General features: G+C 39.3%; 1 protein-coding gene across 1 annotated transcript in view; it reads right to left on the bottom strand.

The window, feature by feature from the left end:
- The window catches only part of LOC102802131 (integrin beta pat-3-like), an 86791-nt gene that overhangs the window by 49010 nt on the left and 18809 nt on the right, over positions 1-18972 (bottom strand). Inside the window, exons 3-5 of the mRNA XM_085501553.1 lie at positions 18295-18371; positions 10973-11083; positions 3904-3988 (exon numbers count right to left, since the gene is read on the bottom strand). Of these exons, the coding sequence (XP_085357679.1) occupies positions 3904-3988; positions 10973-11083; positions 18295-18371 (273 nt within the window). The remainder of the gene's footprint in view (positions 1-3903; positions 3989-10972; positions 11084-18294; positions 18372-18972) is intronic.

The following is an 18972-nucleotide window of genomic DNA, read 5'->3' as shown; positions in this document are numbered from 1 at the left end:
TCAAAGACATACACATGTGGGTTCATAAGACACATGTCCCAATCTGAGTGGTCGAAAAAGTAAAACATTGACACGGACGACGACGACGGACAATCACTCATATGATAAGCTCCGCTCGACAAAGTCGACAGCAGAGCTTAAAAGATATTTGTGCATCGTCTTTTCAGTACGAAAACATATTACTTAATATATTTATACCAGCCATAACGAAATTGCAGTTTACACTGAGCAATTAGGAATATACATGGATTCCTAATATGAATATACAATTGATGCATGTCTAGCAATATACTGTTTGAAAGGCTGTAAGATGTAATGAAGTAGCAAACCAATCACTACTCGAGTCGGACTGGCTGGGAAACTGCACAATACATACAAAAATGTATGCAGATGACATATGAGCAGCTCTACCAAATATAAAAATATTCTTTCCATAGTTATGACTCTAATGTAAATGTGATTTTCCACTCCTTAGCAATAGTAGTTAGAGTATTGTATTGTACTGTATCGTACAAGTTTATTGTGATTCTATATGTGTTTGTAATATTATTTAGCTTTATTTAGCATTCTGTTTAGTTGGTTAACTTTACTGTATCTTAATGTAGTTTATTTTATTTTTATACGACCATAGAACAACTCACTGTAGTTTGTTTTAATGTTGAATAAAAATTAAATCAGTCACTGTATAGTGGTGACGTATTGCGCGAAATTGTTGCAAGGACAATACTTTTCTCGATTTGCGTGTCGTCGTGCGTCGATAAAAAAAATGCATGGAATGGTCGGCAGTATCGAGCAAGTTCGTCTAGTGTGACATTCGTGGCTGGCGACAAGATGCCATATAATCATTTAAATAGGCGTCAAGGAGGAGAGAAAGGCCATAATTTGGTTCTACAATAGGCGTCATGAAATGTTGGAAAATTACAGTCAATCAAAAAAACTATTCACATGACAACAACAAATATTCACTATATTTATTATGCATTATTTTTTTGTTGGTAGCAAATGATCACGGTATGGTATAGTAGCTTACTTGTTTTCGAAGTGTTGTAATTGTTGATTAGTACTCAGTAGTGATTATATTAACGTACAAAAAATAAATTCGTTGAATTGTTATGAAACGCAAGTAAAATTCAACTTAGTTTTATCGTAAGCAAATGTTTTTGGTTACATGTTAACGCTTGATTAGACAATATCCGCCAGATAGGTCAAGTCGCTAATCAACCAATCAAAATGCTGGATGGTGCCCATGTGCTCAAATTACCATAAAGCATTTAAATATCACAGTTCAGCGACCTCATGGTGAAAGCAACACGGAAGACCAGATTTACCGATGTTTTAGTGCGATCTTTTGGCTTCGTTTCTCATGGGGAAAAAGGCATGATTTTTTTTAATCGGATTTAGAAAAATAAATAAATAAAAATGTACCGGGTGGAATTTTTCTGTGGAAAAAATAAACGTACCGGTACGTTTACAGCCAAAACAAGGTCAGCTTGGACGTTCAGTTGCGAGACATAACAAAAAAACGCAGGCAGTGATACATTTTGAAAATAAAAATACAAAATAAATGCAATCAGAGGCGCCGACCACGCGCGTTGGAAATAAATAGAATGCGTTGTGACACAGTCTTACCAGCCTCTTTCACTCACGCATTAATATGATAATGCTATTTCCCAACGCACTTATATTTAATACATTGACGAAAAACACCACAAGAAAAATGTAAATCAGGCTTGTAATTACTAGTAACTCAACTCGAACGCAATATTCATCACTGTAAAAGTGGATAAATTTGAACCAGCCAGCTCATGACGGGAGACGTCCGGTCGTCTTCGTTGATTCGTGGTGGTAAACTGTTTAGCTGATTTTTCAAAAGATGGATATTCAATTCATATTCATCCCAACTTATTTGAATATTCTTTCTGAAATTTGAGACATTGTTAAAAAAAATCCTGTACAGGGATATGTCTGATGTCAACTAATAATACGCAATTATCCAGGCAATACTAGAAATTATTGCTGATACTAATCATGTTTTGTATTTGGAAGTTGGATACTTGAATGTGTAGTTCTCGGGAGTGTAGTAGACGAGCATAATCGTACTGTCACATGTTTTTCGTCTTAGCATAGTCTTTTCGTCTTAACCGTCGCAGTCTGCTTCATTGAATGTTTAGTTTAATAATTGATAAACATATATTCAGTGTGAGACTGTTGCTTTAAAGTTGTGTTAATACAAAGATGATTTAAACTTGTCCTTCCGTTGCCAACGTATTCAATATACGGAAATAGCATGTGTGTGCGTTTGCGTGAGTGAAACTTGAAGATGCAGGCGATATTTCTCGTCGCAACGCGTTCTATTTATTTCCAACGCGGGTGGTCGGCGCCTTTGATTGCGTTTATTTTGTTCTTTCATTTGCGAAATATATCGCTTGCACCGTTTATTTTGTCATGTCTCACAACTGAATGTCCAAGCTGACTTTGTTTTGGCTGCATATTGGGACATTTAGCGTTGTGGGCAAGCTCTCCTGAGTAGCGACATATTTTTAACTTCGCCAATTGCGTGATCAGTGGATTACGTAAATAAACCAACACTTTCAATGAGTACATGCCGACCCAACTAAACTTGTTTATGGCTGTTTATGAACAGCGAGGACGCATCTCATAGAACAATAGCTGTGGAAATCATAAACAAATGTAAATGTTGCGGAAATCAAGCATGGCGATAACGATTTTGAGTGAGGCAGAATCTGGCAAGCGTCTCAGAGCAGCATTGCGCCGACACCACCACGACGTTTGAATCCCGGTGAGAGCACTGCAAACCTCTTAAATCACGAGGTAAACTTTCAATTTACACAATACATAATCAGTTCCTACAATCATAATACAAAGGCAGTTTTTTCTGGCGAAACTCTCGCCAGGTTAGCAATAGTTTCTCACGATCACCATACCCGAGACACAAACGATAATACAAAGTGTATAAATACCATAACAAGCACAGTTTCTTACCTTTGAAATTGACGAGACACAATTTTGTCCATATAAGCGTTGCGCAAATAAAGATACAATTCCGGGATACAATATCCTCACAAAAATGACTGATTTCCACCGAGACGAGAACTGCGTAAGCGTCATCAAAACTCGGATTAAACTCGGGTAATTTCGGGAAAAGTCGGATTTTGAAGGAAAAATGTTAAAAATCAAAGAAAAACACAGTGAAACTTTGAAAAATCGAAAAAATAACTTGATGTGCACAATAGCACCATCAATTTCTGTCTCTGTACTAACTCTGAACTGAATTGGATCACACATGTGTGAGAAAAAGCTGGTAACATGAAAATGTGCACACACATTTGCACAGACACGACCCAAATTAATACCCCCCAGCCCGGATCGCAGATCCGGCGGGGGCTAATTATAATGCAGATAGTAAAGGGTGTTCCAGATATCAATGTCATTTTTTGCACGTCTTTACTACCTGCAAATCTAGTTATCTGGCATACAGTTGCCCTAAGTCACCCAATGCAGCTAGAGTGTTTAAAGCTAATACTGGTAAAGCACATAACTGTCGTCTACACCTATTAAAGTTCATTTACTGGCAGAATATTTGATCAATCACCTAGATGCAGACTTTATCAGTCATTTATGTACAGGACTCCAATATAGGTTTAAGCCTGGCATTGCCAATGCACCCACAGTTTCTTACGAATGCTAGAACAATTTATCTGCCAAATAACATCCAGAGGATGTGACTCGTTGAGCCAGATCAAAACGTGCACTCATTGGTAGAGAACATTGGTTTATCAACATGAATCTTACTAATGTAGGGGCTGATCCTGAACTAAATAATAAGAATAGAAATAAAAAATTGTATTTGACTTGCTCCTATCAAAGTGTGAGCAGACTAACCTGGCCTGAGAACCACTGAGACCTTTTGTGGCTTTACTTGCACTGCTTCTCCTCTTTCTGAACCTGCATCACTTAATGGGTCATCCTATTAAATAAGTAAGAAATACATTACATGTACAGAATTCAGAAGACAGAACAGTCCCACTGGATACTAAAAAGACATTTAGAACCATAACAATATAGTACAGAAAAACAGAAAAGATACATTTTATTTGCCACTTGCTTCTATAAACAACAGATCCTCTATCCTAAACCAAACAAATCTGTACAAGTTTCATTGAAATCTGTTGTGTATTAAGTTTTCTAATTTATGCAAAATTAGGAAATTAATGTGTGCGTAATGCAACTGTAAACTAATTAGGCAGGTAGATTATTCCACAGTACCTGTGTGTACCAAGTTATATTGACATCTGATGAGTGGTTCTTGAGATACTTGTGAAACAACACAAAATTGGGTAATTTATGCAAATATGTTGATTATCCACAGAGCACTTAAAGGCCCAGGTATACTTTAAAGTGCCTGTGCAATGCCCACCCACACGCTTCCCATTTTAGATCTGTGCCCCACTAAAATGGGCAATTATTGATTTTTTTGCTGAAAATAATTACTCGTATCCAAGTAAATTTGAGATATTTCCCGTGCTGTAGCCACGCCCACCTATCCTGAAACGGTTGACTGTTTCCGGATTTCCGACTCTCGCCGAAAGTGCGCCACCAAATGCAAAAATATGAGAGGAAGCCATACCCCTGGTCCGTACTTTTATATCACTGTGTCATTCAACGTACAACTGTATTTTTAAACGATATACATTTTTAATCGGCGTTTCTTTTGTCTATTTTATTTTATTTTTGAGAGAGCGAATTTTTAGAAGTTGTTTTCACAACAAACTTTTATGATGGTTAAACGTTGTGTTGTGGGCGGTTGCAGTAATGCGTATAGTCATAGTGTAAGTATTTCCACGTTTCCAATCGATCCGACAGTGCGAAATCGGTGGACGAAAGCGGTGAAAATAACGAGAAAAGGTTGGGGTGGACTTCCTCCTAACAGCGTCATATGCAGTGTCTACTTCACCTCAGATTCTTTTTTTTTGAAAAACTGTCCTTTTCCATGACAAAACAACTAGGTTTTAACGAGAAACACCGACAATACAAAACGTTTTCGAAAAAATAGATTCTGGACCAGCCCATGATCACTGAGACGGATTTCAGAAGGAAGAGAGACGTCGAGTATGTGTTTCAAATGATTTGATTTTTTTGCGATCCTGATTATCGCTTTATAGAGACCACCCGTGTTATGTAAAAAGGTAGCAGTAATTTTGATAATGACACGAAAATGAAGCGTCGGACAAACAGGAAATTGCGCAGCCCTCAGGCTGTTTTCATTTTCGCAGGCTAAAAGTGTCTGAATTGTTCAGTGATTGGTGTTGAATGTCGAATTCACACCTTTGTTGCCTTTACTTGCAGCTTGATCGGCGTAATAATTTACGGAATAAGAATCCGGGCTTGAGCTGTCAATGTATTTTTTTAATATGTCATAATCATGAAAATCACGCTAAATCCACTCTGAATTTGTCTGTATGTGAGTCGCTCTCAATAATTTTTGTTATCCAATTAAACGCACTTGTCTCATGACCCGACGCGTTCACCCATTACAACGCGGCAGTAACTGTGTTTTGTCTTTTTTTTAAAATTATTTCTCTATTTTATAAATCAATAGTGTCTAGTAACCTGCTAAATAACAAGACGATTCAGCCGTCAAACTCGATTTTGTCCAATGCCAGAGTCCAGCAACAGTGTACAAACGTGCTCCAGTGACGGTGACGACCACGGTGACTAGCGACACCAGACCGGACATATTTCGCATCTGACTCAACCCCATGCAACAAACTTGATACTATGTGTTCATTATGGTCCATTTTTCCTCGACGAACAAGTACATAAGTGGCAATTTAGTCAAAGACGAGAAAACAGCACAAGAAATTTGCCTTATTTACACGTATCGGCAATGCAAGCTGCCCAGCGACTTCCCCTTCTGACGTCACAAGGGGAATTTCTGTATGGAAATGAATAGCTAATGAGGAGCCTTGTTTTAAAATACAAAAATTAAAGTTGCTGTAGACTGAGTTCAAAACGCATTTTTTCACTTAAAAAAAAAAATTTATGCTATAAACATAAAAATTAATAATATTTATGTATTAATTGATAATTTTAGGCGTGAACATAGCAGCCATTTCACAGGCACTTTAAATACACTTCTAACAATGGAGATTATTTCTTTGAAAGTCACGCTGTAGTAAACAGCTCAAGCCAAGCTCAGATAAATACGCATTTTCCCAAACTTACAGGTCGATTATGTCGTGCCAAAATGGATGTATGTGACTATGAATATCACAGCAGTGATTATATATAGTATTTATGACAACAAATAGTGTACAAGTTCAGATTTTGTCGGGTAAACGTCAAAAACACGAACTGGAAAAAGGGACATACTACTAAGCTTGAATAATTGACTGCTGTCAATCAATGTCACGTGAAGTTGGTCCACAGGACGGCTCATCGCTAAACTGTGAAAATTTTTGCTTTCTCTAAAATTAAATTGATTAACGTTACTACTAAATCTAGTCTTTACAGTCACGCTAACAATATGAGAACAAATGAATAAAAATATTTATTTTAGATAATACAAGTTCCAACTTTCCTTGTCTAACTGGCCTCGTGTACATTGGGAAATGTACACTAGTCGGCATCTAGCAGTTTTATTTTGTGTTACAAGTGACTTTGGTCGGCCATCAGGTTTTTGCACACAGTGATGCAATGTCTCAAATTTATTATCTTTACTGTTGCCACACATCAGTAGCAGCATTTATACGAGTGAAAGAGTAAACGTTGTGCAGTGAATTTTTTTTTATTGACCGTAGCGAGCTTGACAGCACAGTGGAACCGTAATTCAATGATACAAGAGAGGCAAACGGATATGATACGTCATTCCGCATTTCAGATGAACGCTATTGTTAAAATCAAAGACATCTTTTTCTAATGTCTTTGTTGAAATACACGTAATTCTAAGAAATGGTCAATGCCACATCACTTTGTGACACGTTTCATATTAGCTTGTCATTACAGAATGCCAATGCAGCTCAGGTCTGTGCTAAATGGAAGCAAGTCTGATGCTTATGGGTATTGGTGATATCAGCTTGTAAATAAACTATGAATTTCTGTAAACATAGGCTATGCAAGTGATTAACAGGACTCATTAGCATAGCCACACCTCCAATAAACACTTGCCCAGGGCCAGGGGGGAGTTGCATGACACGATTGGTTGAAATACTCGTCTCATTTGCATAAATTAATATTCATGAGCAATGAAAAACTCGTCTTTTCAGTAAAATTGTGCCAAAATGCTTTCCGATAGCATACATGTTAGTTCTAAATTGATTGATTCTGATTTCGATCAGACTCCAGCTAACTATTGAAAGTAAACACAGGTTTTCTCTTTACCATGATCATAGCAAGTTATGAAATTCATGGAGAATGCAGAGGCACGTTTATATTTCACTCTAGTACTATTGTTCAAAATTGCTCAAAATGTTTTCGGTGTCTTTTATCAGTGACAAGTTACCTAATTAGTATGCAATTCGAGAAACCAAAGTGTGTGTGCATGCGCAGTTTGAAATGGAACAGTTTTGAACGCAATAAAATCACGCGTAGATCTCGGGCTCCAGCAAAAAATTGTGGCGTCAAACTGGTTGTCGGTTGAATTGTTTTGCAATAGACATAATATTGGAGCCTATTTTTGTCTATGAAATGTTTCTAAGTTTTGTTGAGGATTATTCTGTAAAGAAATTGCTTAAATTATTTCATCTGTTCGTAAACCGGGCGTTGTTGCTTTGACGGTGGGCTACGGACGACTGACGTCGAAAAGTTCCATTCAGATCGGATGGCGCCCTCTCGTGCCAATCCCCCCCTGCCCAGGGCATGGAGGTAAAAAGAGAAGGAGTCACAGCCAAAATAATCCTCCTAAACTTCTTTTGTTTTAACCAAGTTTAATCCTATAATTCCCTTTTGTCTTATTGTCCTTTCACCCCAGGATCGTCGCTGACGCGTCATTTCTCTCAAGCGTTGCTGCGTACAGTATGCACTCCAAGGTCTTGTTTTACAGTGTCGCAGTAAAAGCCAAAGGACATAAAGCATGCGCAGATCTTTTATTCGTAGAGGAATCGTGTTTGTGAGAACGTAAAAGTTAGAATTTTGAAAATCGGAGAATTTCTTGTTAAGTTTATGTAATTTTACGTTTTTCAGCACATTTTCCGTTGTATTTTTGAATCGGTAATATTGTAATGTTTCGAAACCTTGCTAGTACTGTTTTTTAGTCCAAAATAAAGATAGTTTAATGTTCCTTGCAATGGTGCATGACATGGACCGCATCGTGTTGTACCAGAGACTGAATTTTGAGGTTCGAAATGACACTGTTTGAAGTTCATATCCCGTGTATGTCCTACTTCCTATGGCAGTGCGTCAATTTTCTTTATACACCATGTACAAGAAAATCGCTGCAATTTTTTTTGTTTTTGTGCAATCATTTCGTTCACAGCATAAGCAAAAAAATTCTTCGTCTGTAATATGCTCTTCGATTTCGTTTACGTCTTCTGAATTTAAGTTTCAGCATCGTAGTCAAACTCATGCGCGTTATCGATCGTCGCCATATTTGTTTATAAGAATTTGACTAGAATAGTCACGAAAATCGCTGAGTGATGCCGAAGGTGTCCGTAGTATGCTAATTCGTGGTAATCCTCACTGCGCTAAGAGGAAACTGTCCTCCTTGATCTGTTCGGCAAATAAACTCCCTGATCTATGTACAAACTGCGGCGACCATCCTGGTACCTCTGATCAAGGCTTGGCTGTGACTCCTTCTCTTTTTGCCTCCATGCCCAGGGCAAGTGAATTGGGCATTTAAGTAATAAGTTTCATTAAATTTTGTTGAGTGATTACCGTAAAAACTCGATTAATTTGCGGTAGTAAAAATAATTATTTTTTCAAGTGCGCGAATTAATAGCGTAAAAACAGAAATTATTGGTTTTTGGTGCACAAATTAAAAGAGTACTTTTAGATCGATTCAAAAAGAAGCTGTTTTCATAAATTTATTAGTGATTTGTTTTGTTTTCCAATGAACATGATTACAGGACGTTTTTTTAGTGCCTCTGAGACTTGTGGCTAGCGACATTTATGTCGTATAGTTGAGCAGAGAACACGCACTGCGTCAAGGACCACGCACCACGTTACACTTGAAATGAAACAGTGCAATGGCAAAGGTCACTCTGTACACAAACAAACAATGAACACTTGGCTACAAAGTAGCTGTCTGGCTGCACTGCCTTTTTTTTATTTTTCTAGGCATCGCCCGGGCGATGTTATGGCAGATATTACGAAGCCCATCTTGTCTGGAAAAATAACCCTGCCGATAAAAATGGTCTCAGAAAATGTTTAGAAAAAATAATGTTTTGCGTTGACCAAATATAATCATGCAAAGTAAATTCAAAGTGTTTTAATACATTGGTGAGCAGTCGCATTTTAGGTGAACAAGAACATTCACTGAGAAGGAAAAGCAAGCCAAAGTCGAAACGGGGTGCATCATGGACATGACACAAACTGAGTGATCAGCGACATCATTTTGGGACACAATTGAACTTCAAGTACTTCTTTGGGAAACTTGCTGCGCGGCGATGCTGACATCAAGTGTGTGTTGACCGAAGTTTGACCCAAAGTCACGCACTGAACTGGCGGGTTACCTTAGCAACCTTTTTCTTTCGTGTCCCGCGTGTCAATCTCGTAAAATTGTTATTATATCCGAAGGTACTGTAATTAAGCAACTTGTATGCAACTCTGTACTGGCTTTGAATATATCAAAGATAATATTTGGTAATCGTAGTCCTAAATAACTATTAAAAATAGCTAGACGTTTCGAGCAATGGCTCTTTATCGATAGCATAGAAGCAAGTGTGACACACTTGCTTCTATGCAGCGTTTATTTATTTATAAACTACTATTTTTGAATATATCAATGTCGTTTACTTAGTGCACTGATTTTCTAGTTACGCAAATTTGTTTACAATATTGTACCGGCTCTGAATATATCAACTTCTTAATGTATTGCTTTCATGATAATTAGTCAGTACAAGATTATGTGTGCAAGGTTAGATTTATAGAACGTACATGACCGCTTAACTCTGTGTTTTTTACCAAATCCGGTATAATGAAAATGTGACACGACCAATCAAAAACGTCAATTTACGCACCACAGGGTTCACTTAAATGACGTAATAGAATAATGGGGGACACATGGTCGATGCAACCCTGTGGACCAGCGACAAAAAAACCCTGTACTAAGCTTTCAATGTGCTGACCGATGGATATTTATCGACTAGGTAATAATCTTACCCAACATCTGTAGTGTTGTGGGGAAATGATTTTTTTCAGGTCAAATCTTTACCAAACCTAAACCGCTTGCTAACTGAACGGCTGTGATGACGGAGATCGTCTGCGATTGCGGCTACACCAAGTACTGATAACATAAAAACTCAAACAAAATGTATATTTTTAATGTCTTCATGCAATATATTCTGAGTTATCCACTTTATTCTAGCCTGTGAATTAATAGGATACAATTTTAAACATGTTTTTGAATGCCGCGAATTAAAAGGATACATTTAAAAATTAGCGTTCGAAAATAAAATGGGTGTGCGAATTAATAGGGATTGCAAATTAATTGAGTATTTACAGTATAGAGATACATGTAAATTACTAAACCAAGGTTTGACTGCATGCATGCCTAAACATATATATGCACACTGAAAGAATCTTGTTGTGTGCTCCTACAAGCAACACTCAAGTCAAGTGCTAACAGGGGTCACCAAAGGGGTTTTCTACAGATTATACACAATGGGATTACTAACAGGGGTCAGTGAGGAGTTTCTCAAAAATCATAGAAAGTAGAAATGGAACTTCAAGAAGTTTAATAAGTACTATCTTATAATGTAAAAAGTACTAAAACAAAAATAATCCTGAAATTTACCTCCAAAACCTGAACACTGCTATCAGGATCGACAATCTTTGGATCAGGACATCCCCGAATCAATAAGGTACTCACAATATCACACTGATATGAATTTTCTTGATGATACTCCTGGAAGTAAAAAAATTAGTTTAAAAATGTTTAAAAAAGAACTCAAAATAAATCACAAACACGAATGTATGTACAAATTTAGGATTCCCTGAACACAATGTAAAACTATATGTGCGATAATAGGATGCCTAATTATCTACTCCAGGGCTTGAACCACTTTCCAATTCAAAATTGGCCACCATCATTTAAATGTGACAAAAATAATTACCATGGTAACAAGTCAAGTAACAGTTGTAAAGATTGATTGCGATCATTATTTCATTACTAGGGCAATGCAAATAAAGTCACTTATGTGAGTAAACACATGAAACTGATCATAAATATTAGTCCCAATGCCACACTAATAGAATAGTCACAATTTAGAAAGTCCACCTGCTCAGTAAACATTGAACAAACTGGACTAGACTGGAATGGTAACTAATTAAATGTACAAACGCCCTATATAATAACCATGTTAGGCAATCCTCTCAGATGCTTGTAAAACAATTTCTATTAGTATGGGAGTAAAAACCTGGAAATTGGGTCACTACAATGTATGCAACCGGCAGTACATATAACAAGGTCTGACTGAATAAAATGGTTTACTTTCTAAAATTTACTTTCTAAACCAAAGACAATCTGTGATCTCGCTTCTGTCTCACACAGACAATGCATAATCTCACTCCCCCTGTCCCATAAACACAATGCATAATCTTACTCCCCCTGTCCCATAAACACAATACATAATCTTACTCCCCTGTCCCATAAACACAATGCATGATCTTACTCCCCCTGTCCCATAAACACAATACATAATCTCACTCCCCCTGTCTCATAAACACAATGCATAATCTCACTCCCCCGTCCCATAAACACAATGCATGATCTCACTCCCCCTCTCTCATAAACACAATGCATAATCTTACTCCCCCTGTCCCATAAACACAATGCATAATCTCACTCCCCCTGTCCCATAAACACAATGCATAATCTCACTCCCCCTGTCTCATAAACACAATGCATAATCTCACTCCCCCTGTCCCATACACACAATGCATAATCTCACTCCCCCTGTCCCATAAACACAATGCATAATCTCACTCCCCTGTTCCATAAACACAATGCATAATCTTACTCCCCCTGTCCCATAAACACAATACATAATCTCACTCCCCCTGTCTCATAAACACAATGCATAATCTCACTCCCCTTGTCCCATAAACACAATGCATGATCTCACTCCCTCGTCTCATAAACACAATGCATAATCTCACTCCCCGTCTCAGAAACACAATGCATGATCTCACTCCCCGTCCCATAAACACAATGCATAATCTCACTCCCTCGTCTTATAAACACAATGCATGATCTCACTCCCCCTGTCCCATAAACACAATGCATAATCTCACTCCCTCATCTCATAAACACAATGCATAATCTCACTCCCCCTGTCTCATAAACACAATGCATAATCTCACTCCCCCTGTCTCATAAACACAATGCATAATCTCACTCCCTCATCTCATAAACACAATACATAATCTCACTCCCCCTGTCCCATAAACACAATGCATAATCTCACCCCCATTCTCACTAATACAATGCATAATCTCACTCCCCCTGTCTCATAAACACAATGCATAATCTCACTCCCCTGTCCCATAAACACAATGCATAATCTCACTCCCCTGTCCCATAAACACAATGCATAATCTCACTCCCATGTCCCATAAACACAATGCATAATCTCACTCCCCCTGTCCCATAAACACAATGCATTATCTCACTCCCCTGCCCCATAAACACAATACATAATCTCACTCTCCCTGTCCCATAAACACAATGCATTATCTCACTCCCCCTGTCCCATAAACACAATGCATAATCTTACTCCCCCTGTCCCATAAACACAATACATTATCTCACTCCCATGTCCCATAAACACAATGCATTATCTCACTCCCCTGTCCCATAAACACAATACATTATCTCACTCCCATGTCCCATAAACACAATACATAATCTCACTCCCCCTGTCCCATAAACACAATGCATAATCTCACCCCCATTCTCACTAATACAATGCATAATCTCACTCCCTCGTCTCATAAACACAATGCATAATCTCACTCCCTCATCTCATAAACACAATACATAATCTCACTCCCCCTGTCCCATAAACACAATGCATAATCTCACCCCCATTCTCACTAATACAATGCATAATCTCACTCCCCCTGTCTCATAAACACAATGCATAATCTCACTCCCCTGTCCCATAAACACAATGCATAATCTCACTCCCCTGTCCCATAAACACAATGCATAATCTCACTCCCATGTCCCATAAACACAATGCATAATCTCACTCCCCCTGTCCCATAAACACAATGCATTATCTCACTCCCCTGCCCCATAAACACAATACATAATCTCACTCTCCCTGTCCCATAAACACAATGCATAATCTCACTCCCCCTGTCCCATAAACACAATGCATAATCTTACTCCCCCTGTCCCATAAACACAATACATTATCTCACTCCCATGTCCCATAAACACAATGCATTATCTCACTCCCCTGTCCCATAAACACAATGCATTATCTCACTCCCCTGCCCCATAAACACAATACATAATCTCACTCTCCCTGTCCCATAAACACAATGCATAATCTCACTCCCCCTGTCCCATAAACACAATGCATAATCTTACTCCCCCTGTCCCATAAACACAATACATTATCTCACTCCCATGTCCCATAAACACAATGCATTATCTCACTCCCCTGTCCCATAAACACAATGCATAATCTCACTCCCCTGTCCCATAAACACAATGCATTATCTCACTCCCCTGTCCCATAAACACAATGCATAATCTCACTCCCCTGTCCCATAAACACAATGCATAATCTCACTCCCATGTCCCATAAACACAATGCATAATCTCACTCCCCCTGTCCCATAAACACAATGCATAATCTCACTCCCATGTCCCATAAACACAATGCATAATCTCACTCCCCTGTCCCATAAACACAATGCATAATCTCACTCCCCTGTCCCATAAACACAATGCATAATCTCACTCCCCCTGTCCCATAAACACAATGCATTATCTGACTCCCCCAGCCCCATAAACACAATGCATAATCTCACTCCCATGTCCCATAAACACAATGCATAATCTCACTCCCCCTGTCCCATAAACACAATGCATTATCTCACTCCCCTGTCCTATAAACACAATGCATAATCTCACTCCCCCTGTCCCATAAACACAATGCATAATCTCACTCCCCTGTCCCATAAACACAATGCATAATCTCACTCCCCCTGTCCCATAAACACAATGCATAATCTCACTCCCCTGGTCCCATAAACACAATGCATAATCTCACTCCCCCTGTCCCATAAACACAATGCATAATCTCACTCCCCTGTCCCATAAACACAATGCATAATCTCACTCCCCTGTCCCATAAACACAATGCATAATCTCACTCCCCTGTCCCATAAACACAATGCATAATCTCACTCCCCCTGTCCCATAAACACAATGCATAATCTCACTCCCCTGTCCCATAAACACAATGCATTATCTCACTCCCCTGTCCCATAAACACAATGCATAATCTCACTCCCCTGTCCCATAAACACAATGCATAATCTCACTCCCATGTCCCATAAACACAATGCATAATCTCACTCCCCCTGTCCCATAAACACAATGCATAATCTCACTCCCATGTCCCATAAACACAATGCATAATCTCACTCCCCTGTCCCATAAACACAATGCATAATCTCACTCCCCTGTCCCATAAACACAATGCATAATCTCACTCCCCCTGTCCCATAAACACAATGCATAATCTCACTCCCCCTGTCCCATAAACACAATGCATTATCTGACTCCCCCAGTCCCATAAACACAATGCATAATCTCACTCCCATGTCCCATAAACACAATGCATAATCTCACTCCCCCTGTCCCATAAACACAATGCATTATCTCACTCCCCTGTCCCATAAACACAATGCATAATCTCACTCCCCCTGTCCCATAAACACAATGCATAATCTCACTCCCCTGTCCCATAAACACAATGCATAATCTCACTCCCCCTGTCCCATAAACACAATGCATAATCTCACTCCCCCTGTCCCATAAACACAATGCATAATCTCACTCCCCCTGTCCCATAAACACAATGCATAATCTCACTCCCCTGTCCCATAAACACAATGCATAATCTCACTCCCCTGTCCCATAAACACAATGCATAATCTCACTCCCCTGTCCCATAAACACAATGCATAATCTCACTCCCCCTGTCCCATAAACACAATGCATAATCTCACTCCCCTGTCCCATAAACACAATGCATTATCTCACTCCCCTGTCCCATAAACACAATGCATAATCTCACTCCCCTGTCCCATAAACACAATGCATAATCTCACTCCCATGTCCCATAAACACAATGCATAATCTCACTCCCCCTGTCCCATAAACACAATGCATAATCTCACTCCCATGTCCCATAAACACAATGCATAATCTCACTCCCCTGTCCCATAAACACAATGCATAATCTCACTCCCCTGTCCCATAAACACAATGCATAATCTCACTCCCCCTGTCCCATAAACACAATGCATTATCTGACTCCCCCAGTCCCATAAACACAATGCATAATCTCACTCCCATGTCCCATAAACACAATGCATAATCTCACTCCCTCGTCTTATAAACACAATGCATGATCTCATTCCCCCTGTCCCATAAACACAATGCATAATCTCACTCCCTCGTCTTATAAACACAATGCATAATCTCACTCCCCCTGTCTCATAAACACAATGCATAATCTCACTCCCTCGTCTCATAAACACAATACATAATCTCACTCCCCCTGTCCCATAAACACAATGCATAATCTCACCCCCATTCTCACTAATACAATGCATAATCTCACTCCCCCTGTCTCATAAACACAATGCATAATCTCACTCCCCCTGTCCCATAAACACAATGCATAATCTCACTCCCCTGTCCCATAAACACAATGCATAATCTCACTCCCCTGTCCCATAAACACAATGCATTATCTCACTCCCCTGCCCCATAAACACAATACATAATCTCACTCTCCCTGTCCATAAACACAATGCATAATCTCACTCCCCCTGTCCCATAAACACAATGCATAATCTTACTCCCCCTGTCCCATAAACACAATACATAATCTCACTCCCATGTCCCATAAACACAATGCATTATCTCACTCCCCTGTCCCATAAACACAATGCATAATCTCACTCCCCTGTCCCATAAACACAATGCATTATCTCACTCCCCTGTCCCATAAACACAATGCATAATCTCACTCCCATGTCCCATAAACACAATGCATAATCTCACTCCCCCTGTCCCATAAACACAATGCATTATCTCACTCCCCTGTCCCATAAACACAATGCATAATCTCACTCCCCCTGTCCCATAAACACAATGCATAATCTCACTCCCCTGTCCCATAAACACAATGCATAATCTCACTCCCCTGTCCCATAAACACAATGCATAATCTCACTCCCCCTGTCCCATAAACACAATGCATAATCTCACTCCCCCTGTCCCATAAACACAATGCATAATCTCACTCCCCTGTCCCATAAACACAATGCATAATCTCACTCCCCTGTCCCATAAACACAATGCATAATCTCACTCCCCTGTCCCATAAACACAATGCATAATCTCACTCCCATGTCCCATAAACACAATGCATAATCTCACTCCCCCTGTCCCATAAACACAATGCATTATCTCACTCCCCTGTCCCATAAACACAATGCATAATCTCACTCCCCCTGTCCCATAAACACAATGCATAATCTCACTCCCCTGTCCCATAAACACAATGCATAATCTCACTCCCCCTGTCCCATAAACACAATGCATAATCTCACTCCCCCTGTCCCATAAACACAATGCATAATCTCACTCCCCCTGTCCCATAAACACAATGCATAATCTCACTCCCCTGTCCCATAAACACAATGCATAATCTCACTCCCCTGTCCCATAAACACAATGCATAATCTCACTCCCCTGTCCCATAAACACAATGCATAATCTCACTCCCCCTGTCCCATAAACACAATGCATAATCTCACTCCCCTGTCCCATAAACACAATGCATAATCTCACTCCCCCTGTCCCATAAACACAATGCATAATCTCACTCCCCCTGTCCCATAAACACAATGCATAATCTCACTCCCCCTGTCCCATAAACACAATGCATAATCTCACTCCCCTGTCCCATAAACACAATACATAATCTCACACCCCCTGTCCCATAAACACAATGCATTATCTCACTCCCCAGTCCCATAAACACAATGCATTATCTCACTCCCCCTGTCCCATAAACACAATGCATAATCTTACTCCCCCTGTCCCATAAACACAATACATAATCTCACTCCCCTTGTCTCATAAACACAATGCATAATCTCACTCCCCCTGTCCCATAAACACAATGTATGATCTCACTCCCTCGTCTCATAAACACAATGCTTGAGCTCACTCCCCTGTCCCATAAACACAATACATAATCTCACTCCCTTGTCTCATAAACACAATGCATAATCTCAGTCCCTGTCATATAAACACAATGCATAATCTCACTCCCCTGTCCCATAAACACAATGCATAATCTCACTCCCCTGTCCCATAAACACAATGCATAATCTCACTCCCCTTGTCTCATAAACACAATGCATAATCTCAGTCCCTGTCCCATAAACACAATGCATAATCTCACTCCCCTGTCCCATAAACACAATGCATAATCTCACTCCCCCTGTCTCATAAACACAATGCATAATCTCACTCCCCCTGTCTCATAAACACAATGCATAATCTCACTCCCCCTGTCTCATAAACATAATGCATAAACTCACTCCCTCGTCTCATAAACACAATGCATAATCTCACTCCCCCTGTCCCATAAACACAATGCATAATCTCACTCCCCCTGTCTCATAAACACAATGCATAATCTCACTCCCCTGTCTCAAACACAATGCATGATCTCACTCCCCCTGTCCCATAAACACAATACATAATTTCACACACCCCCATTCTCGCTAACACAATGCATAATTACACCCCCTCCCCAGATAAGGTTAGCATCAGTATATAATAATACATACCCACTGCTCACACCAACCACATGATGGGTCAGCAATGATGCAATCACCACATGTATCAGCCGATACACATGGATTAGCTGCAATCAAACAAATATGTTTTTAACATGAATCCAATGAAATTTACTATGCAACTCCTAAAGAAAAAGGTTCTTTTCAGTATCAAGTGTTTGTGGTTTAGTTAGATTTTCACTGTTAATTAATTTAGGAATACATTAAACTTTATTCAGTGAGTATGTATGACACAAATGTATTTCAGAACTACCGTAAAAACTTGATTAATTCGCGGTAGTAAAAATAATTATTTTTTCAATTGCACGAATTAATAGCGTAAAAACAGAAATTATTGGTTTTTGGTGCGCGAATTAAAAGAGTACTTTTCGATCGATTCAAAAAGGAGCTGTTTTCATAAATTTATTAGTGATTTGTTTTGTTTTCCAATGACACGATTACAGGACGTTTTTTAGTGCCTCTGAGACTCACGTGGCTAGCGACATTCATGGCATATAGTCGGGCAGAGAACACGCACTGCGTCAAGGACTACGCACCATGTTATACTTGAAATAAAACAGTGAAATGGCAAAGGTACACAAACGAACAATGAACACGTGGCTACAAAGTAGCTGTCTGGCTGCACTGCCTTTTTTAATTTTTCTAGGCATCACCCGGGCGATGTTATGG

Source organism: Saccoglossus kowalevskii, chromosome 7, assembly GCF_978046115.1.
Source record: "Saccoglossus kowalevskii chromosome 7, keSacKowa6.1, whole genome shotgun sequence".
NCBI lineage: Eukaryota > Metazoa > Hemichordata > Enteropneusta > Harrimaniidae > Saccoglossus > Saccoglossus kowalevskii.
Note: the sequence above shows the minus strand (reverse complement) of the source record. Positions and strands in the feature narration are given on the sequence as shown.